Source organism: Megascapheus bottae, chromosome 26 (genome assembly GCF_031878675.1).
Source record: "Megascapheus bottae isolate mThoBot1 chromosome 26, mThoBot2.hap1, whole genome shotgun sequence".
Classification (NCBI taxonomy): Eukaryota; Metazoa; Chordata; class Mammalia; order Rodentia; family Geomyidae; genus Megascapheus; species Megascapheus bottae.
Genome location: NC_143534.1, coordinates 17,374,539 through 17,399,405, shown reverse-complemented (window position 1 = coordinate 17,399,405; position 24,867 = coordinate 17,374,539). Strand labels below are relative to the sequence as shown.

At 35.5% G+C, this 24,867-nt stretch overlaps 1 protein-coding gene across 1 annotated transcript in view; it reads right to left on the bottom strand.

The window, feature by feature from the left end:
• Positions 1-24,867, bottom strand: part of Gpr158 (G protein-coupled receptor 158) — a 231,767-nt gene that overhangs the window by 78,165 nt on the left and 128,735 nt on the right. The window contains 1 exon segment of the mRNA XM_090319031.1: positions 893-961. Coding sequence (XP_090175157.1) covers positions 893-961 — 69 coding nt within the window.

The window sequence follows — 24,867 nt, the reverse complement described above, 5'->3', positions numbered from 1 at the left end:
CTAAGTGCCTCTGCATCATCCCACTCTCAAGATCCACTTAGCATTTGTCACACTGTATTACAGTTTGTGCTGACTCATTTCTTCCTGTAAATTGTAAGCTTCTCAAGAGAAGAAATCAAGTTTATCCTTTTCATACAGCATTCCCAGAAATTATCATGCTGCTTTAGCCCACAATAGCTGAGCACAAGTTGGTTGAACTAAGTCAATACATTGGTCCTTACCTTCTTATCTAGACATGGAACTAATATGATAAAATAACCAACGATGGCACTGGCACCACACAGAAGTCTAATATATTATATTTGTTTTATTAAATGCATTCTCGAATCTGTATTTCCACAGGGAATTTTCCAGCATTACTAGTTGGAATGTCTCTGTATTCTGATTTAAATCAAGGGAGAAGAAATAAATACCTGTTTGTATCTACTAAGTACATATACCAACTGTGACTTTCATGTGCTATTTACTTACACACCCTCACAAACTTAGGAAGAAAAGCATAATGAATTCTATTTGAAACCAAACTTTTGAGATGATAACTTGTTTAAGGTTATCCCAATGATAAGAGTAAGGATTTGAATATCTGTGAAGTCCTTGGCAACACACACACACACACACACACACACACACACACACACACACACACTCACTCACAATTTTAGCAAAGCAAAATGAAAATGCCTAGTAAAATGCAATGATGCATTTGAAATCAGATAGGGAAGGGGGGAAAAACAAGATGAGGGGAGGGGGTAGGGGGAGGGAAATGGGGACCAAGACATGAAAAAGTGTATCGAAGTTTGTGAAGTAATGCACATTCTATCAGGTGAATATAATGTAACCCTCTATTAATTATAATAAAAATATATGAAAAAAATGTGATGATGTTACTTACTGGAAAGTATAGGAGCAATGATCCACAAAGGATTGTTTCCAACAGGATAAGGCCGGATGCCCTGATGCTCTAAAAACAAAAAGGAAATGTTGCGATTAGCTTACATTTCTAGACATGAAGAAATTTAAACTATTATGAAAATGCTTGAACTATTAAAATAGTATTCTTTGAAGGAAGTTAAATATATCATTCAAAATGTCTTGCACTTAGGAAGGAAAGTAAAACATGCAGAAAGACTGGCTATAAAGGTCTGGCTGTACTTCTGAAATAAAAGCCACCAGTATATACCAACTGCTATTCTTTAATCATTTTAAATACCTGCAGGATCATTCTTGTGGATTAAATAGGCACATGTATAAGGTCTTGGAATCTCAGTGATATATCTCCTTCTATACTAAATGATAATAGTCCAAACTCACCAATTAATCTCAACTCTGTGAAGAACATGAATCATCTTAACCAAGAGAGCAATCTCAACCTGTATAACAGCTGTAATATTATTTACCCTTCCATCAAATTTCAAAAACCTAAATTGCTTATTAAATAAGATTTGGAATATTTAGTTCACTAAGCATAAATTTATTTAATTATTTTAAAATATAGATAGAGATAAAGATAGGTATAGATATAGATAATTAGAGATATATAGATATAGACATATAGGTATAGATATAGATAATTAGATATAGATTTAGATATAGATAATTAGAGATATATAGGTATCTCTATAAATAAATGATATCTATATATCTATATAAATATATAGATCTAATATAAAAATATTGATGTTTACATCTTGAACTCAGAGTCTGGGTGCTGTCACTGGTTCTTTTTTGCTAAAGGCTAGAGTGCTATCACTTGAGCCATAGCTATACTTAGGGCTTTTTGGTGGTTACTGGAGATAAGAGTCTCCCAGACTCTCCTGAACAAGGCTGGCTTTGAAACCATGATCCTCAGGTCTCAGTCTCCTGAGTTAGCTAGGATTACAGGAGTGTTCCACCAGCAACAGCCATTCAGATACCTTTAAACCTCAGTGTTAGTTGTTTATTCGCTGACTGTGGCAAAATGCCACATTCTGAGCTTTCACTTGCACAGCAGGTGTCCTAAGGCCCAGCTTGAAGTACTGCTTCAAGGATAAGCAGCAGTTCTAGCCCCCTAGGGGACATGCCAAGACAGAGGAAGCTAAGTCCATGAGTTTGGAAGCTCCTGGGGTTGCTGAGTAACAGACTCAGGAAGGCTTCCCTCTTCCTTCAGTGCTAGTTCTAGAGTCAGAACTGACCACTCAAGCTAATAGTCAGTGATTTTTTTTTTATAGTCAGTGATTTTTCTTACCCCAAATAAATAAAACACAATAAGGAATTATATAATAACAAAACATGCAATAACATTAAAGTATAAAGAGTTCAAGTAAGAGTTGCAAGTAAAATATCATGTAACCCTTTTACTAATTACAATAAAAAAAACTGAAAGAAAAAAAAAGAGTTGCAAGTAAGAGGTCATTCAAATTTTGTAAAAATGTGCTAGTAAATTTTATATTCTTGAGATTTATGCAAAAGATTTTCATAATTGGCATATTACTTAAACAATATTATTTCTCATCTTTAAGACCACATAACAGTTCATTTTTCAGGTGACAGGATAATTCATAATTGAGGATTTTTTTTGCTAGTTGTGGGGCTTGAACTCAGGGCCTGAGCACTGTCCTTGGACTTTTCTCAAGGCTAGAGCTCTATCACTTGAGCCACAACACCACTTACAGCTTTTTTCTATGTATGTGGTGCCGAGGAATTGAACCCTAGTCTTTGTGCATGCTAGGCAAGCACTCTACCACTAGGCCAAACTCCTGGACCCATAACTGAGTTTTAACTTACCTCTTTACACAAAAATCTAGCTTAGAGTGACATGCGTAGTATTATATTCTTTAAAACAGGTCAATGCACTAAATACAGTCTAAGAAATATTTTCCAGAATGTATGCATAAATGGAAATGTCACAGTGAACCACTTGCAAAACTAATGCATGTTACTAAAATAATCCTTAAAAATTTTACTAAATATTCTAATATTTCTCAATGTATTTTCTGAAAAAAGTTTCAAAGCAACAACAAGGTTAAAGAAAAAAGACAAAAAACCAGTAATTTTCTGCATTTTGAAATTAAAAACAAGTCATTCAATATTGCTTACAATTTACCATCTATTGCAGGGCAGAAACTTTGCATGTCTCTATTGTGCAAGACTACCATGAGATGTTTACTAATTCATTTTGTTTCATTTCACATAATGTGCACACTTAAAGGTATTCCCCCAGCCTCATCTGCTTTATTACTCAATATCTATGACACAATGCAGTTTCAGAGATGCAGAATGACTGAGGTACATGAGAAGGAATGTTGCGTATAATCTTCTCTGAGCTACATTGTTCATGCTCCTGTCCAAAGCAACTTATCACCAAAATGACTCCTATCAGCCTTCTTCCTATCTCTCAGCTCTTTGCCCTCTAACACACCATTAGAATGCATCTCTAGGCCATGAAGGACCATTTGTCCTCATTTTCCATGGCTTCACTGCAAAACTATGCAAATAGCTGCTATTTCTCTGTAATCTATTTGTAACCTTTATTTCCCTTTTCCTTTCAATACTGCTAAATAAAGTATTTTTATACAATGGAGATAAATTCTCTGGGTATCAAAAATGCATACAAAAGTGAATGAAAAAACTAAAATATCACAAAGAGATCTTTCCATGGGAGGGTAATATGAATAAGTAAAATTATTGAAACATTAAGCCATTTGCTTAGCTTTCTTTTATTCATTTGAACTGATAATAACGTATACATTATCAAATAAAAGGTAGATAATTGTAAGAAAAAACATCTCTTCATAAAAAGATTATAATAAAATTCACACACTATTAAAGTATAAAATATTAATTTAATATTATATTTATCATGTAACCCTTTTATTAATTACAATAAAAATATAAAAAATAAAGGAAACTGCAAACCTGAAAAAAATATTAATTTAAATTTTTGACATAAACGTGATAAAATACTTGGATCACTTTTTCAAAATATCACTTGGAAAACTCAAATGTCATTTAGTTTGACATCCATTATATTAAAATGTAAATTTAAAATTTTTTTACCAGAGAAATTCAAGACATTCACAAATCATTGCTTATTTTTACCTGAACCCTAAATGGCATCAGATGTAAGTAATTTTTTCTTTATTGGTTAATCTCAGAAGTTTGTTTTTCTAATTTGACACATTGAGAATCATAATGTGTAAGGTAAGAACATAAAATGCTAATGCTCACACCTCTGCAATAAAGCTTATCAATTGTTTCCTGAATATCAGCATTTACTCAGTCTTCTTACATAGGAAGGAAAATGTGAAAAAAGGATAAAATTTTTCAGCATGGTTAACCTTGTCTTTAATGTGTTCTGCTGATCTGCTGAATATTTGGAAGTATATAGAATGACTGGGAAAAAACATGTAAAACAAAGATCTCATTTTATTAATTTGACATTTGGAAATAGCCTAAAAGTTCTAGAGCTTGTATTGATTTTAATTTTATTCTGCTGAAAACATAAAAAATGTTGCGTCTGACAAGACATTTGCAAATAAACACAAAAATACAATAAGCATCTAAATAAAAATACAAGAAATGATTTAATGAAGTGAAATAAATAACCACATTTGCAAGAAAAGTAGGATGTTCGGAAACTCAAGACGCTAACACTGTATTTGACACAAGAGAACAAAGGTGGGCTATAAAGGTTGCTTGGGAAAATGTTATTGATATCCCAAAATTATGAAGATAAGAATTCAAAAGTCAACCCCTAAAATAGCTTTAACTATCTCTGGATTATGTGAAGCATGGTGGATTCTGACTTGCCTAAACTTAGCAGTGTGAGGACTCAAATGGTTCGTGTAGAATGCGGCCCATATTAAGAGCACCATATTAAAGCTGCTTGCTAAGACAGGAAAAGAGATAGAATATTAATTAGAATACATCTTGTTTACATATGATGTTGTCAGTTCACTAAAATCTGCCTCAGCCTTTATCCTTATCCCCAAGATATAGCGTGTTTTCAATTAAATAATTACCTTGAAATTTTAAATTTTTAATTCTCATATCATAAATATGATTCAGGAAAGATTTTCAAATAATTAATTCATAAGTTTTTAACCAGCTAATAAGTGCTTACTCTTACATACAAAGTTTAAAAAGGTCACAAAACTGATAGATGTTTTAATTAGCTTTCTTGTCTATGATAGATCTTTTTGTCTAAAATGTATCTTTTATGCATTAAGATCAGAATGTCAATTCAAAAAGACACAAGAGTCGGGCTGGGAGTTTGGCCTAGTGGTTAAAGTGCTTGCCTAGCATGCACAAAGACCCGGGTTCGATTCCTTGGTACCACATACATACAAAAAAAACGGAAGTGGTGCTGAGGCTCAAGTGGTAGAGCTCTAGCCTTGAGAAAGTCCAAGGACAGTGATCAGGCCCTGAGCCAAAGCCCAGGACTGGCAAAAAAAAAAAAAAAAAAAAAAAAAAAAAAAAAAAGACACAAGAGAAGCAAGTATATTCAGAAATGTGACAGTAAAAATTTGTTAATGTTAAAAATTAGGAAAGGAAATTATATTGCAGTAGATTTTATAAAGCTTAGCCTCAACTAAAGTTGGACTATTACTAAACCAGTTTTACTAGAAGTCATAAGCTTTTTAAATTCTATTAAATTAATGAACGACTCCAAATATCTATGTTTATCTTTAACTTCAACTTTTTTCATATATTTTTATTGTAATTAATAGAAGGGTTACATTATATTCACCAGATAGAAGGTGTATTACTTCACATACATTGATACCCTTTCTCATGTCTTGGTCCCAATTTCCCTCTCCCCCTTTAACTTCAACTTTTATCTGCATTTCTAGAGTAATATTTTTACTTGTCTGTAAGACATTTTTGTCTCAATGAACTAAAGGCAACTAAAACTAAAGATGTCATAAAATGTTTCCCATCACTTTTCTATTCAGGTTATTATTCATTCTATTCAGGTCTAATCATTTTAAACTTATATTGTAGTAAAAATTGACTGTAAATAATGCATTTACAGTCTCAATATAAAAGAAATGTTTGAGACATTTTTAAGAACTTCCAAAATTTGGTTGACAAATTGCTTCATTACATAAATAGCTGTGTGTGTGTGTGTGTGTGTGTGTGTGTGTGTGTGTGTGTGTGTGTGAGAGAGAGAGAGAGAGAGAGAGAGAGAGAGAGAGAGAGAGAGAGAGACTGAATAAATGCTTAAAGTGTAATGTCATGTACATGTTGATTCACATTGAATGCACATTTTCATACACACAGGACTGTGATTTGCTGAGTAAGATAAATAGCCAATGTCCTAAGTGGAAAAAGAGAAGGGGGTAAGGGAAGAAATGTGAGAGAAGAAGATAGGGGAAATAGAAGAAACTGTATATGTAGATTGACATTCGATAACTTCTTGGTTCTACATGGGTAAATGTGGTTGAGGCAGACAGGGTGGGCAGAGACAAACCTAAATTCAGGTATACATGAAGTCACACTCCTCTACTGTGTTCGACTCTCCTCATCAATAAATACCATAAGTGCTATATTTCCTATAATTTTTCTCAAAGTCTGTCCTGTTTAAATAAAAAACCTAAATCAAAGTAATTTCCTTATTCTCCCTAATTATTTACTTCTATTTTCTCCCTTGCCTAATTTCTTTCTTATATGTTATAAGGGGATAAATTAAATAATATACTTTAAATATAGGGTGTTATCATTGCTGATACTACTCCAATCACTGTAGTTTTCCCTGTCTGTTTTTGGCTATATTGTTATGGCCATAAAAGAGAAATACTTAAATTCAAGGAACAAAAGAGCTGATTTTGGAGAAATGAAAGGCACACCTAGAACCCTGGACTGGTAGAGACTGAGGAGTAAGCCATTATTGCTATTTCATCCATTTAACAATTTTCCCAATTGAAAATAGAATTTCACTTTTACTGATTGTTAATAGATGTGGTAATGGGTAACAGCTATAACACCAATGGTGATGACAGCTGAATTTCTTTAAAAGCCACTCCCCATTCTTTAACTGACGAAAGCATTCCCTCCTCACAGTGCACTATTATCATTCTTACATTATAAATGAGGTGCTTGAGTAAAGGAGATTAAAAACCCTACTAAAGATGTTGTTTTGGGAATGTTGGAACATGGAATCTGAGAGGGGATCACATTGATTGGAATACAATGTGAAGAGTTATAACAACTGAATCTCCTGACATAATATGAACCAATAAAAATAATACTTGCTCAACTGGGTGTCGTGGTTCATGCCTATAATCCTAGCTAGTCAAGAAGCTGACTGAGATCTGAGGATTACAGTTTGAAGCTAGCCTATTGAGGAAAGTCTTATCTCCACTTATTTAACCACAAGTTAGAAGTGCAGCTGTGACTCAAGGGGTAGCCTTGAGCAAAAAAAAAAAAATGCTCATGGCATCTAGTTCCTGAGTTCAAGCCCCAGAATCAGAGTGCATGCATACACACACACACACACGCTCTCTCTCACACACATACACACACACACAAAAGCACCTGTAAAGGAAATTGATAGAACTCATATGAGGAGATGTAGATGAAAAGGTGTACATTTTCATTGTCAAAGATTTATAATGTAAAACCAAATTAAGAAAATATAATGCCCATCATTGCAAGAGGCATTTAAGTTGAAAGGCATGCAAAAGAAGGCAGTATGGTATGGACTTGAATTTCATCTATTTTCTCTTCTCCTACCCAGCAGCTCTTCTGGCCATGCTTTAGCTCCACTTTGCCCTGCACCCTTAGGGCCACGCATTTCATCTTCCCACCTGTGACCTAGTTCCACATTAGCTTGTTGCGAGTTTCACTGACATTCCACACAGGAAGGTTGGCTGTTTTCTGAGTACTTCCTCTATATTCAGCAAAGAGGCAGGCATGGGAGTTTCTAGAAAGATTGTTCTTTTCTTTTCTTGTTCGTGTGACTGTTTGTGGGCATGCTTTTTTATTATTAGTTTATCTAGTTCATTTAGGAAGTTATATTTTACAAAAATTAATGAAAACTTAAAAGTAAATCAGAAAAGCCATATAAATAGAAAAATCAACATACTGACATACCTAAGTTCACAGGTCTCCATAAAAGTCTAGGAGGGCCACATATGGGTTGGTGATGAAAGGTATAAATTCTAGATATTTTATTTGCTCTGAGGTCCTCGGGAAATCTCTATTTTATTACTATTCATTTTAGTCTACTTCTAAAAGCTACTCAAAGGCAATTTATATCCAATTCTTTAAGAACATGCTATGCATGGTAAAATATATTGCAACTCTGTGAAATATATTTGTGTGCTCATTTTTACTGCACATCAAATTATTTAATATAATGTCCATAAATCCACAGTTAAATTTTAATTCTGTCCTCCTTAGGTATTAACAATTTGTTCTTCAATGACAAATTCAATTCTGACATGAATAAGTTTTAAAAAATATATTTCAACTGTGGTGATATTTGAAATAACATTTTTTTTTTGCCAGTCCTGGGCTTGAGCTCAAGGCCTAAGCACTATCCTTGGACTTTCTCAAGGCTTAGAGCTCTACCACTTGAGTCTCAGCACCATTTCTGGCTTTTTTTTTCTATGTATGGGGTACCAAGGAATCGAACCCGGGTCTTCGTGCATGCTAGGCAAGCACTCTACCACTAGGCCAAACTCCCGGCCCCGAAATAACATTTTTATGACCTTTCAGTTTGTAAGTCAATCTCCTGGCTTCAGATAATGACTTTTAGCCAAAAGTACATAATAAAAACAAATAAAGCAACATAAACTCCATTTGCCATTATTAAAACCAGCAGAAGGTTTTGATGGGTTAGTCTTCCCTATCTTATCTGTTTATTTAAAATATTAGGGCAAGTACAAATTTATGATTTATAATTTATGGCTGTTGTAGAAAAAATGTTGTATCCATTTTGCTGTTGAATGTCTACATTAATTCATATCAAAATTCTATTCATTTTACATAGCTGTTTGCAACTGATTTTGGCAGACATAATTTTTATAGTGACCCAATACAATAAGCAAATAGGCTAAAATTTGTCTTGAGCATGTCAAACATAAAGTAATTAAATACAAATCTGTTTTAGTTAATTAAAATGACCACAGTCACAAATCTAGTCATTAACATGAATGCACCACATGCCAGATAACATTTTGTATGGAAAGCCATAAAATATGATCTCAAGAGAACAGAACAAAGATACAAAGATAGCCATTAAGACAAAATGGATTCATTAATGTTAAATCAGTTCAAAACCCTTCTAAATTACATTCAAACTCTTCGTTCTCAGTCACACGTCTTTGAAAGCCAAGAACTGGCTCACCATATGCCTGTGGTTTGAAAGCACACGCCATGAAGGCTGTTCTCAGATTTGCAAAATTTACAAAGATTTTGTGACTTCCTGAATCATACGGAGCTGTCAACAGAACTATTTGTTTTAAAGCATTTCTGTACTAGTTTGAATACAAGCAGAATAAATTAACCCATGCAATTCGACAAGAGGATGGTTTGATTAGCTTTCTGAATATTAAAATTTAAATTCTACGAGTGGTGCAAATTTTTCAATGAAGACAAGGATCTTCCTAGCTAAACATTTCTGGAATGACATAAAATGTGAATTTGCTACCATTTCCATACTCTTCTCCCAACCTACCACTCTATTTTAGTAAAATAAACTCAAATCTCTCTCCAATTCTCGCCTCTTTCTGAGCACCAGTTTGGATTTCTCTAACTAGAGGTTGAGGAATGATTTTATCTTAGCATGTCTCAAATCAAATTTCATTTTTTGCATTGAAAACTGTTCCTTCTAAATCTCATCTCTTTATTAATGGTTTCATAAATAATAATAAATAAATTATAAATTAGGAAGCCTTTTGTTTATATATCATGACATTGCTCATATAATGTCATTTCTACTTCCTCGTGATCTTTGGAAGTCATTCCCTGCCTTCCCTGCTGTCTTTAGACACTTTTTCCCCCATTCCTCATTGAAACTACTACCACAGATCCCTATCTGCTGCCTATACTTCCAGCTTCACACATTCTACCTTCCATAGTCAGCCAGTTTCTCAAACTATAAATACCTTGATGTCATTTTCTCTTCCTATATCAGCACAATAATGATTTCTGCTAAATATAATCCTGCTTCTATAGGTTAGCATTTAAAGCCCTCCATGTTCTACCCCATCTTTGTAAATTATCCTACAGACTACACTCTATGATCTTTCTGGCCATAGCCATCCTCAAATGCCCCATAGCTATTTCCTATTTCTTTTCTTTCTTTCATCTTTCCCTCCCTCTCTCCCTCCCTCCCTCCCTCCCTCCCTCCTTCCTTCCTTCCTTCCTTCCTTCCTTCCTTCCTTCCTTCCTTCCTTCCTTCCTTCCATCTTTCTTTTGTTAGTATTAGGGTTTGAACTCAGGACTTTGCACTTGCTACTGCAGGAGCCGTGCTTCTGGTCCTTTCGTACTTGTTATTATTGAGATATGGGTTTGGATTTATACCCAGGTGAACTGGACTACAATTTCCCTATTTGTGCTTTTGCACATAGCTGGCCTAAAAATATCATGATAGCATAGCCAGGCTAGTTGAGTTGCAGTCAAAAGCTTATTTCCTGGGCTGTTGGAAAATTGTGGTTTCCCCATGTCTACCTCCTGAGAAGTTAAGTTTACCAGCTTACAGCTGGATCACCCAACACAGATGATATTTTATTATCTCACATCTCTTAAAGCAATTCAAATATCATCTTTTCTTGAATATATACCTCAAGTTTCCATTTAGAATCAATTGTTACTGTCTCTGTGTACTCATTCCTAAATATTTTCTCATTTAGTACTAATATGTCTAATTTTTTCACTAAATATCTAAAGTACTTCACCAAAAGCATAAAATGCTTTGGAGTCCTCCATGACAGCTTAAACATTTGCTAAGATATAGGAGTTCTTCCAGGTAGTTAACAATCCTAACTGCATGAAGAAATTGAGTGGGTTACAGGATGCCTAAAAATACAGAGAATGGCATGCCCTCCTGAGATCTGGGGCTATACAAGAGTGAATGAGAAGCTTCTACCATTAAGTAATGGTTCCTAATAAACCATGTCAAGATGACGCTACTTTTTAAATTTTTTTCTTTTGATGGTGGTACTGGGGATTGAATTCTGGGTTTCATGCTTGGTAGACAGGCACTCTACTACTTCATCTGTGCCTCCAGCCCGTTTCTGGCATCAGAGACTTACTTCAGATCTCCCTACATGCACTTCACCATGTTGCTGTGGGTAACAAGGTGATTGAGATGGAGTCTCTCTGAGCTTCTTATTGCCTAGATCAGCCTGGAAATGTGATCGTCCAATTTCCAGCTCCCAAATAGCTAGTGACAGAAAATGACTTAAACTAAACACACTCTCCTTTCCCCTGACAGCCATGTCTTAGAACTTCCCTTGCTGCATCCATGTTCCCATCCTCTTCCCTCTGGCCCTGCAGCTGTAAAAGAGATAATCTGTGACTCGAGGGTCATATAGTTTGTTGACACGCCTGCTAAAAACTGATGCTTTGAACAAAATACCCTTCCTCTGTTCCCATTCTGCTCCCCTCCATTGACAAACTACCCCAGACCCATGGCACACCTAACTTCACTCTTTCTACCTAATAAAAGGAGATCTCAGTTGTAAGAGAGCCCGCCATTGTCTCTCCAATCTGGCTAGAAGACTGGCATCCTTTGAAATAAAAGTCTATCCGTCTGTTGAGTTTGCTTTCTACGTGTTCTTTATTCACATACTCTCATGACTCAGTGTCCTTATAGCTAACATTAAAAAAAATCCTACTTAAAAAAGATTACATTACTACATAGTTCAATAGTATTATGGAAGACATTCTAAAACTTGGGAGTTTAAAAACAAGTGATGACATTATTCTCACAGATAGGCTTTACTGAAGGCAATAGATGAGTGGGGATCTGAAATATATAAGGATGATAAAAAAAAGTACTAGTAGATGATAGCACTGCAAATAAAAGGACTAGTAGATATTTAGTTCTAGGAGAACAAACCTCACCAAGCAAAAAAAAAAAAGTGTGTCTGAAGTCAGGTGCAAGTGGTTCAGTTCTGAAATCCTAGCTATTCAGGAGGCTGAAATCTGAAGATCATGGTTCAAAGGCAGCCCTGGTTGAAGAGTGCCCATGAGACTCTTATCTCCAATTATCCACCAGAAAACCATAAGTGGCTCCGTGGCTTAAAGTGTAGAGTGTTAGGAAATGATGCTATAGCTCAAAGGATAGGGCAGTAGCCTTGAGCTGAAGAAGCTCAGGGACAGTGCCTGGGCCCAGAGTTCAAGTCCCATGACTGACAAAAAAGTGGTAGAGCGCTAGCCCTGGGCAAAAGAGCTTAGGGACAGTGACCAGAGCCTGAGTTCAAGCCCTATGACTGACCAAAAAAGAAAGAAAGAAGGAAAAGAGAGGTGTCGTTGAGGCAAAAAGGAAGGTGGAATGAAGTCAGTGTTGAACTTGTGAAAATAGCCAAGGCTAATCATGTTCTTTTAAATATGGTTTAGGGCTTTGGGTCTCGATCTACAGTTGTAGTGCAAACAGTGATCTGGAGGAAAGAGACCGGTATTAAATAACAGAAACTAAATATAGAAAAGTTCTCTCTGTATGTGGTATGAAAAGGATATGTAGATGGATACATGAAAATTCTTTAACAACTAAGAGAATCTTGATGCAGAAAGTAGCAGTGGAAGGGGGGAGTGATTCAGTTTGAAGCTGTGAAATTGAAAAGATTTTTGTTGAAAATAAAGGAAAAAGCTGTGTCAATGATGATACTGATTCTAAATGAATCTCTTGTATAATGGAGGACCATGAGACAGACAAAAGTGGAGTGCATTGTGCAGCAGAGCAAAGTCTAGGAGTTGGTTTCAAACATACTGATGTATTGATATACAAACAGAGGTATCAATTAGGCAGCTGAGATATGGGTCTTAAGAGGAGAGAAAATGTCTGAGATTGCCCAGGCTGAGATAATAAAAGAAGAGAGAGTACTGGGTTCAACTGAAATCCAGCTGTCTCTATTATTTCAATGTGAATCTCATCTGCTGTCTGTTATTGTTACATCTGTCTTATATAGTCATGTCATTTCATTTGTTCCCATATTTATCTCACTGGTGAGCCATGAGTGTTTGCCTTCTATATTGTTAGCTCATTTGCTGTTGTGCCTAACTGCTCATTTACTTTCAGGCAAGCATTGCCTGTTTGCTTATTTGTGTGAAAGACAGTCAACAAAACAAAAACAAAAGTAACCTATTGAATTCTTTTCTGGTTTGTTCATGTCAGGCCAAGATCCCCCACAGCATTAAAGCAGGGTTTTCCTCAATATTGAAGCCTTAAGAATCAGCTTCCATATCTGAGCCATCTCTACCTTTAGATATTTTAAAGAATATGTCTTTTTGATTATTTCCTGGCCTTGCGTAAAAGCTCAGGAATTAATTTCACAGAATGAATCCTGAACAGTTCATATGACTCCCTTCTCTCTGCTATGTTCCTGAAATCCACGTCTTCAAGAAATACATCTTCCCTTGGTTTTGCTTCTCCCTGACTAGGAAAAACAAGAAATGGGAAAACTATAATATCTATACTTTTTTTCTTTTTTATTATGTTACTATGTTCAGCATAAGATTACAAAAGATCAAGTCTCATTTTTGCTATCTCAGATAAGTAACACTGGTTTTACGGTTTACGTCTAGCCACAGAAAAGGACATAGAATGTGATTTTTTAAGTTATAGGTTAGTGAGTATCAATGCTAACATATATTGTAAGTACTACAATGATTTAATAGTTTTAAATGTACATGGAGATCTCATCCCAGGAAATTCACTTAAGATTTGAGGACTCAGCTCACCTTAATTGTTGCTTCTGAAATTGATGGCCTAATGAATTCAGCTGACATCCACTCAAACCAATGATGGGAAAATAATATTTACCAGCAATAAGGGTATGATACTAATATATAAATAGGCCAAAAAGGCGCTAGATGTCATGAAGGTTGGGGATTGTGGAGTGAATTCAGTGAAAAAGAGGAAAATCACAAAAGCACTGAACAGGAAAGGTGGGTATCTTTCAGTGCTAGCACATGATACTAACTGCTAACATAATCAAGATAGACACACCTTTAAACAGATGTGGGTAGTCTGGGAGAGAGGCAGAATCGTGGCTTCATTAAAACATTTCTATATGCTGAGTTAAGAGGTCTGAGCTGAGTAGAGAGAAAATTCTTTGGATAAAAAGAATCATAAAGCTCAAAGATAGGAAATAAAACAAAAGTATGAATGATTATAGCCCCATAATAATTATGTACTAAATTTCCTCAGCTACGAGCTCATAAAGGTTACAGTCTTTTTTTCTTGTTTTAAGTTCCTCTGTTCTCATTTCACATTGCTTCTTTTCCTTATTTTTTCACAAGGAAAATGAAGCCAAACATTTAAGAAATGAAACCATGAAGGCCTATCCTTAAGTCTACTTTAAATGCAGATCCTATGGCTAATGCTTGACTGCATTGCTGAAATGTCAAAAATAATCCTATCTAAATATTATATTCTTTTTTTCCTGGTTTTACTTCTTTATTAATTCTTTAACTGATAACCGTACTAATCATTTTACAAATACCATTCATTCAATTAAAATTCATGGTTGTTTTTGCTCAGGCACTGTGAGGGTTCGCAGTCACACCATACCATGTAATGTTTTTATATTTTATTTTATTTTTGCCAGTCCTGGGGCTTGAACTCAGTGGTCTGAGCACTGTCCTTGGGCTATCTCAAGGGTAGAGCTCTATCACTTGAGCCACAGCACCACTTTCAGCCTTTTCTATGTATGTAGTACCAAGGAAACAAATCTAGGTCTTTGTGCATGCTAGGCAAACACTCTACCACTAGGCCAAACACCTGGCCCCATACCTTACAATTGGGTGTATGAGGTATCCAAACCTTTTTTAGATGAGTGAACGAAGCTCTGAAAATTTAAATCAAGTGTCTAAGATTTCACAGTTCAAAATGCCAGGTTTGTAACTAAATCCAGTTTGCCTAAGTTCCTAAATATTATATTCTGAAATAGAAAATGCATATCTCTCTCCTTAAGAGGCCTCAGTAGTACTATAAAACAGCATTGTACTTAAATTTAGGAATCTTTTATGGGAAAATGAGAATATAAACGTAGATATCATGAGAATGAATAAACAAACTTTAAAGATACTTTAATTTCCAAAAAATACTGCACCTAGTAGGATCCTTATAAATTGTCATTGCCGATCAGCAAAGTCAAGTGCAATGGCTCACACCTGTAATCCTAGCTACTCAGGAGGCTGAGATCTGAGAATCAAGGTTCAAAGCCAGCCCCGGCACAAAAGGACCTGAGACTCTTATCTCCAATTAACCTCTAGAAAACGGGAAGTGGGGCTTGGCTCAAGGGTAGGGTGGTAGCCTTGAGCTGAAGAGCGCAGGGACAGCACGCAGGCCAAGTTCAAGCCCCATGACCACTGCCCCCTTCCCCCACCAAAGGAAAGAAACAAAGTCAGTGAGAGTTTTCTTCTCTTGAATTAAAAACTTTTTGGGTCAATTTAGTCTCCTGAATGAAGCACAGGACCACACCGAGCTCCTTAGCACATGTGCAGCACCAAGGAGCAAAGAAGTGACAGGTGGACAGATGGGAATGGAAACTGGACTATGTAAGTGCTATATTTGAAGAGATATGAATTTGATTTCTGTAAAGATCTGCACAGTGAATATTTTCGTTTTTCTAGGCCATGATGTCTCCATTGCAGCTACTCAGTTCTGCCACGTTAGCATGAAATTAGAGACAACACAGAGATAACCAAGTGTGTCTGTATTCCAGTGTAACTTTATTTATAAATACTAAAATTTGAATTTTATATCATTTTCACATGTCACCAAGTATTATTCTTTTGATTTGCTTTTTCAAAACAGGCATAGGTCCTAGGGTTTGCTGATCTCAGCAGGCCCTGGATTAGAAAGTCAGACCTAAGAAAAGCTCTCCACCGCACCCCAGCCCACCTCACCTCATGACTTAAATTTTAACAAGGATAAGCCTAAGTATAACTAGGTCTGTATAACCTAGGTCTTACTAGGTCTAAGCATAACAAATCTGGCTCAAGGTGACTTGCAAACTGTCATATTCCTACAAGTGTCACATAAAATATACTCTTTATTAAATTTGGAGGACATTGTTCGTTAACTATGAGTAAACAAGAGTATCTTTAGGCACACATTTCTTCATTTATAAGGGAAGATTCTAATTACTAGTACATCCTTTCCTCCTCAGGTCTTCTCTACAATTACTTAGTGGTCACACACATTAATGCTGCAAATGCACCAAGGCACAGAGAGATTTACATTTTGTAAATCAGCTTTAAGAGGAAAACAAATGGACATAAAGTGCTGCTTGCAAAGTATTGGCAGTTGCCTGTATGACAGATTTTCATTTAACATAACTGCTTATGTTAATATGTCCTATCTTCCCCACGTTTTGTCTTTCCTTCTTTTCAGAGAACCCCATGTGCCTTCCATTTTGAGATGGCTCTCAGCAATCCCGACATGTGTGCTTGGACTTCCTCTTTCCTGCAGTGACTCAACCAAGGTTTTACTAGTCTCCTTGAGTCTCTACCCCATTCCAACTGAGAACACTTGGTACTTTTTTAGTTGCAGATTAAATATCCACCCGTGCCTCATGCTTCCCTGCTCCACATACTATTCCAGGTTTATCACATATTTTTTTCTAACCATTTATAAATATGTTTCCATTAAAAAAAATAAAACTCCCTCAACACTTAGTCTCTTCATTTGATCATGTCCTCTATCTGCTTGCCTTAGCTTCCAAAGAGAATGCTATATATTTTTACTTCTTACTTTTCTTGTCCAATTTACCTCTAGAGCCCACAGCAATAATACCTAAGCTCCTATCACTGCTCAAAAATGGCACAGGCATAAGTTTTCAATACAATCAGGAAATGGAGGTGATTCAATTAATAGAGCATCAGTGTAGGTGGAGCCAAGCAAGGTCTTGGGTTCAAACCCAAGTAACAGTGCAACAAAAAACAATTCTTATTATGATCATCAGATATATTCCCATTTAGCATTTGCTGCAAATGGTGAAAGAATATGTGCTACTTTCCCCCATATGAACAATTCTTGCAGTATTAAATGCAATCACAAAAATCCTGATAGGATTTTGCATTGATTTAATCTGCCTTCTCCAAGCTATATAAAAATTAATTTAAAAATACCCAAGAATTTTATGAGAATTTATATTAATACTAGTCGAACCAGTAAAAGCATCATGATTAAAACGGTGTGTCATTGATACACAAGTAAATGACATTAGGATTCATTCTTCTTCACTGCTTTGCATCATCTACTGTGAACAGACCCCTCTTCATCTGAACTCCTTCTGTCTGTTTCATCACAATAAAACTATTCTGTGGGCTCACATGGTTCCTTTCCTTTCTTTCCTTCTACCTATTCTGAAGATTGGTTTAGTGGTCTCATTAATCTGAATAAACCCCTCAGAGAGTTCAGACTTTCACATTTTAATTGCCATTTTCTAGTCAATATATTATTTCTCTGTTCGTTCCAAACTAGGATTTGTGGAAGGTTTGTGTGCATGTGCTTTCTCCATTTCCTTAAACATTGTATAAGAATGTACTGCTGCAACTGCCTGTAATCCTGATGTTGCTAAGTCCAGCATTTCTTTTGCCCCTATTTTAGTCTATCATCCACAGTTGGCTGTGTTCTACTTTTAAATATATCCATCTCCTATGAAAAGGGTCTGATTTTTCATTCTCCTTAAATATTCAAAGACTTCTTGCATTCTACTTTAAAAGACTGAAGAGCTTACTCCTGGGCATTCAAATTTTTCCTCTTTATACATTTCATATATGGATTCTCTCATTCCCTAACAGATTTAATCCCCATGACTTAATGCTTATGACCCCTGATTTACAGCTCTGTCCTGCCCCTGCTCTTGGCTTCCAGCTCATATATCTCCCACCTCTTAGGTAGATTAACCCCTAGGATTCCCAGATAAAATAGTTTGAATTTCAGATCTGAAGTTCAAATATAAATTGGGAAGCCTATGTTTTTAGCTTCATTATACTTCACTGCTTATTAAACTTAACATATCTAAAACGAGACTTTTGGCTCAAAGTGTTTGCCATTATCCTAATTTTAGTAGAAAGCACTATTCTTCATCAAGTTCTCCTTGTGACAAATCTGAGGGAATCAAACTTGATGTTTTTGTTGTTGTTATTGCCAGTCCTGGAGCTTGAACTCAGGGCCTGAACACTGTCCTTAGATTTTCTTAAGGCTAGAGCCCTACCATTCGAGCCAAGCACCACTTCTGGCTTTTTCTATGTGTGTGGTACTGAGGAATTGAACCTGGGTCTTCGTGCATGCTAGGCAAACACTCTAGCACTAGGCCAGACTCCCAGCCCCAAACGTGATGGTTTTTAAAATTTTCTCACCTTCTCCATCAAATTTATTAGCAGGTCCTGTTTCTATCTGCAATTGAATGTCAGTGGTTTAGCTTCTTTCCCTTCTTTCCCCCAACTGCACAATACCACTAGCTCTCCCTTGAACTCCCCCAAAGGATTTATTATTTCCCTTATTTTATACTTGTCTTCAACTAATTTATTTGCTACAAAATAACTAGAGAAATTGGTTTAATAATCAATAAAAAGGCCATCAGAAAACAGGATTCCAATGAATGTCATCATTTATTTTCCTGCTTCAAATCCTTCAGTAGCATATAAATAAATATAACCTTAGCACTCAGAATGGCTAGCTTGGGACTCCCTCTCCACACTCCCCTGCACAGTTTCCTTTCTATCTTCCACTCTGCCACTCCACCACCCACTGTCCCTGCTGGCCTTCCTCAGTTCCCCAACTCCAAACTTCACTTCTGTAACTTCACAGATGTAGCTTTCTCTTCCTGGGATCTCGCCTCCCACTATCTCTTTCTATTCTTACCTTCTCTCCCTTCTGGTTATTCTTGAGGGCTTGGACTGAAAGCCTTGACCTCAACCTCAGGAAACTTGGAAACAATTCCATGTGAATACATTGTCCCAACCCCATTATTTCCATTATTTTATTCAAGCTTGTTATCTCTTTTCACTTTACTTTGTTACTTTCCTGCTTAGCACATACACAGGAGTATGCTCAGGCACACACACACACACACACACACACATCCTTGCTCATTACAAAAACATGGAGTGAATGACTTACAAACTTATTTCTATAGTGACAAATCCATATGTATATATATATATACACATATATGTAATGTAGAGCTATTCATACTTAATCAAGACTGGACTTTATCCTACGATAAAGTTATACCTGTACCAGGTATTTTAAGAATCCACACTTAAATATTTTAATTTCCTTGAATGTGCATGCATCTGCCTAGACGTCTCAGGTATTCTTGTAAAATCTTTGAAGTGTTCCCAGATCACCTAGGGTAGATTTAGACTTAACCATTCATTTTTTATTTTACTATCATGTTCTGAACACACTCCTACTCACAGTTAATATTTACTGAGTACTTTCTAAAGGCCATTAATTGTAATGATCAATAGCATTGATCAATATTCCACACATTTTAATCTTCACCACAACCCCAGAATGATAGATTTATTGGTATCCCCATTTTACAGCAGAGTAAAAATAAGATGAAAAGGGGGTTGGTAACATCCCAGGTTTACAAGTGATTATATGAGAACCAGGAACACAAGATGGATATGTATAACATCTGTGACCTCAATTACTTTTCTTCACTGCCTTCCTTGCCAAGTACACGCACTGTATTACATATATTATATTATTTATATTCCTACCCCTATTGTAAAATACTCCTGGGCAAGCTAGTAATATCATTTTGTGAACCTAGCTAGCTACTCATGAATAACTAGCTAATGGAAGCATTAATTATGATTGTGTAAAGTTCTTTATTTGCATAATGTCTGATAGGCTTCACACATAAAGACCTTAGGAATTTTGTGGGGGAAAAACAATGATTTTAAATTCACAATATCTTTCAAATAGCAAGCAGTTCAGTATGCTGTACATTTTAAAAAGCTATTTTTAGCATATTTAATAAGTAACTGGCTTTATAAATAAACATTAGTAAACATGAACTCCTCAAGAGAATTTGATAATGGAGCTGTGGTAATAATTAAGCATTTTATGTCTCTTAAGGCATATACAAATATGTTACAATCACTTTAGTTGCTCTTCATAATTCATAATTAGAATTACTGCTACCAGATAGAATAGATGATTATTTAAATGATTTTTCTTAAGAAACACACAAAGAAAAAGATGCCTTCAGGTAAATCATTTTTCTATCTATTCTTTGCCTTCACATTACATTTACCCTAACGCCATCCTAACATTAATATGTGCGCATGTGTGCACACATACACACACGTATGCCTACACGATGGTATTTTTGCTTCCTAGTTAAGACATTAAGGATGCCATTAAGGGGAAAAGTGTCAAGAACACATAAAGCCACTGAACTGCTAACATGGGAGACTTCATTTATTAAAGAATACCTAGCAATTAACCACAGAATATGTACATTTTGATAAGGTAGAATGAAAGTAGTGAAAAAGTATGTCAATTAGAATGAGACTAGGGATGTCTTGGTCATTAAAGAAATTAGGATCAAATTTCATTGTAAGAATGGTATAGCACAATAGCTGAAATACAGAAATGGCTCTATAGTTACACAGATATGAGCATAACGTCTAGCTTCCCTGAGTAATGGGGGACTAGTTTCTTGAATTATCCATACCTTGATGTACTTAATGTAAAATGAAGATAGCACCAACCTTAAGTAGTAGATATATTCTATAACTCCAGGATGGGCACAGTGGCTCAACCTTGTGATGTTAGATTCTTGAGAGGCAAAGACTAAGGGATTATGATTGAGGGTAATTTGGACATAAAAGTTTGGGAGACTCCATACTGACAAGTGGGTAGACACAGTGACATATATCTGTTATCTCAAGATAATGGAGAAATGCAATGGCTCATCCTCAATGATACACTTCTCATCTCCTATTTGTGATTTACAGACAGAAGAATCGGGCCTAAGCTTTTAGTTAATATTTTGTATATTTTTCAATTGAGAATTTTTCTTACTTCATAGATAGATAGATAGATAGAGATAGGTGGATAGATTCATAATCTAAGCTATCTGGGAGATGGAAACAGCAGGATCATGTTCAAGATCAGTCTTGCAAAAAAAGAAAAAAGAAAATCAGTGAGACCTTGTCGAAAAACAAGCTTGGTGTGAGTGTGGTGATCACACATATGATCCCAGCTACACAGGTGGTAAGGTAGGAAGACAAAGTCTGAGGCTAGCCCAATAATACATCAAGACTCTATCTGAAAAATAAACTAAAATCAAAAGGACTAGGGGCATATCTAAATTCACTTTCCTAGCAAATGTAGAACCTTGAGTTCAAGCCACAATAACTCCATCTCCAAGTGTAACTATTTAGCTGATTTTCAGGTTACTGCCCCTTCAGGATATTGCTTAAACCATACCCCCCCCCCCTAGAAATTTTGCTTTAGCTGTTTTCAGGCCTCAGACTACAGTTCTCCTTTCTCTACCCCCTACACAGCTGAGATTACAAGCATGAACCACTTTTTTTTTTCAAGGTAAGGTCTCTGACCCTTTACCCAAGCTTGCTTCAAATCATGATCCTCTCAGCCCGTCTCACCTACCTTGGATTACTACCCAAGGTATTAAACCCAGCATAATAGAATCTCTCAACTTGAGCTTAAAGGACTAAGCTTCGTTCAGAGCTCATAAAATATTTTTTGTTAACAAAATACAACATATGAGGCTGAGGTGAAGGCCATATGCTTATTAAAATGAAAATGGATGGATACTAATGATGTTTGTATAATAACATGAATGTCTTCAAAACCATTGAACTATATAATTAAGATGATTAAATTGGTAAATTTTAGATAGTTCACCATAATAAAAAAGTAATGTATGTCCGCTTCACATCTAATAGACATTAAAACATTATCATTAGCCTGATAGAATTTTATTTCAAAATTGATTCACACACTATGTTAAAACATCTAATTTTCCAAGCTAGAAATTAGCATTGTTATTAACTTCCTTGCAAATTAATTTCTAATTGAAAAAAAGCCTGACAAGAATGGACAGAAAAATATCATCCACAGTATATTCACTTTAATACATTACTATCTTTCTATTATTGCCAGACTCAAAAGTAAATGGTAAAATTTACTAAGAATAAGTCTAGCAAAAGAGTGCCTTTAGATAAGATTTAACCTGTTCTTCCTATCAGTAGATCTTTGTAATTTCCACTCAGAAATAAATTTTACCAACACAACATAATTAATTCATAAGGGACCACACTTTTTCTTTGGAATAGCTAATAGAAAAATATGCTACTTGTCATAATATTTTGTAAAAAAATACTGTTGAAATTATCCCATAACATTTAAAATTGATCTCCTTAGAATATAAACATTGAAACTGCTACTGTTTTAGAAGACAAAATGTGTTCAAAATCAACCACATTAACTGATGGGTTTGGTCTTTAACAAAAGTCATAAGGACACTGTACATAATTATTTCCCGAAATGTTTCTGTGATGAAAAATTTAATCTGCTCCTTAAATTGCCACTTACCCAAAATGTAACAGAATATCATCTGTTCATTTAAAGTGATTCATAATCATTCTTAGTTATTTGCTACAGAGTTCGCTTTGGGGCCTGATTAGGCCTCTTTCCAGTACAAGTATTTGATAAGCATCTTTCACTTAAAGGTGTTCAAAATGCAGCTGACAATTTCTGGATCAATATGGATTTCATAATATGGTCACCTGATGTTTCGATTGAGAACAGACAACACTGTTGCCAGTGCAGCACATTATCTTGCTGCCTAGAAAAAAGGGATCACCTTCTGTGTTTAATAAAGTTCATACTTTTCCTGTTTCTAATTTGTCAATATGGATATATGGATATTTCAGTCATTTCACAGAAATACATAAATAAAATGGCCCACATTCTGGAATGATCCACTTCCAGCAGGACCTAAAATCCATTAGGATATATCATTAAATGAATTCTGGTGAAAATGGCTGAAGATATATATATATATATCTCACATGCTAACAAAATGGGTAGCAGAGAACAAGTCAGGTTCCAGCTTAGATCCTTTTTCCAACCAGGTGTCCCCTGTTCTCTTTCAGGGTCTCTTTTTGAGGATAAGAGAATACATTTCTGTTTAAATGTGTCTTTCACTAGACATCTCAGCCTCATTTTTTATAATTATGCCAGTTCTAGCCTTAGCACGGCTCACTATTACATCACACAACTTCATAATTTCCAGCCTTGTCTGAGTAGTTTAATTGGAGATACAAGTCTCAGGAACTTTCCTGCCTAGGCTGGCTTCAAACTGCAATCCTCAGATTTTAGCCTCCCACGAAGTTAAGATTCCAAGTGTGAGCCACCAGTCCCCAGCTGACAGTTCTTAGCAAGGAATGTAACCTCAGATGCACTGTCACAAAGAATACCAATGTTGGGCTGGGAGTTTGGCCTAGTGATAGAATGCTTACCTAGCATGCACAAAGACCCAGGTTCAATTCCTTGGTACCACAAACATAGAAGAGCCAGAAGTGGTGCTGTGGCTCAAATGGTAGAGCTGTAGCCTTGAGGACAGTGTTTAAGCCCTAAGTACAGTCCCCAGGACTGGCAAAAAAAAAAAAAAAGAACACCAATGTTTTTGAAAGTTAGACAAAGGATTTGTCATCTTATCTTTCAAAATCTGGGAGCATAGATAGAATCTGCTCCAAATCCTTTGGATGAGAGGGACTCAGGCTAATTCCAGATGAAAGAGGAATCAGAGTTTGTTTTTAAGATAGGGTCTTAGAATTTTTCATAGCCCAAACTTGGGCCTTAATCCTCTTACCTCTGCCTCTCTTGTACTTGAAAATTTTTAATTTTTGAAGGCCTTCCAAGCTGTTTTCAAAAATAGTGGCACCATTTTACAGTTTAAAGCACTAATAAGAGTTTCAGTTTCTCAACAGTTTGCTATTGTCTGTTTTTGAAATTAAAAAAAAAAAAGTAGCCATACTGCTTTTGATTTGATGTGCATTTTCTTAATCATCAGTTTTGCTAAGTATCTTTTCAGATATGTATTGGCTTACTTTAATACCATTTTGAGCAAATGTCTATTCAGGTCTTTTTTGCTGGTTATGAATTCTCCATATAATCAATACTACTCTTTCATCACATATATGACTTAATACTTTCTAGTATTATGAATAAGTTTTTATTTGGTGCCTTTGATAACCAAATGTTTTCTGTTTCCATGAAGTTCAACTTACCTATTTATTTATCTGCTATTTATGCTTTTCATATTATAGCTTTGAAACCACTGCCTAACCCATGGTGATGAATATTTATGCTTACGTTGGGCTGGTGGTCACCCAGTCTGAGCTTCCATGATACTTATATGATACTAACCACTGGTCTTCATCCTGAGGAGCAACTCTACATTAAAAAAAATTATATTCCCAAATTCTAGTTTTTTACTATTCTTACTATATACAAATTAGCACATAGTTTGTTGTCCCCCAAATTAGTAACTGAATGAAGAACAATTTTCCTATCTGTACTTTTCCTGCTGACTCAAAACTTGGATTTTAATGTTTCTCTTGGCTAAACTACTGGAAAAAATAATACCAATAACATGAAAATAATGAACATACTCTCAGATTATTATCACAACCTTTAAAATTATCTTAACT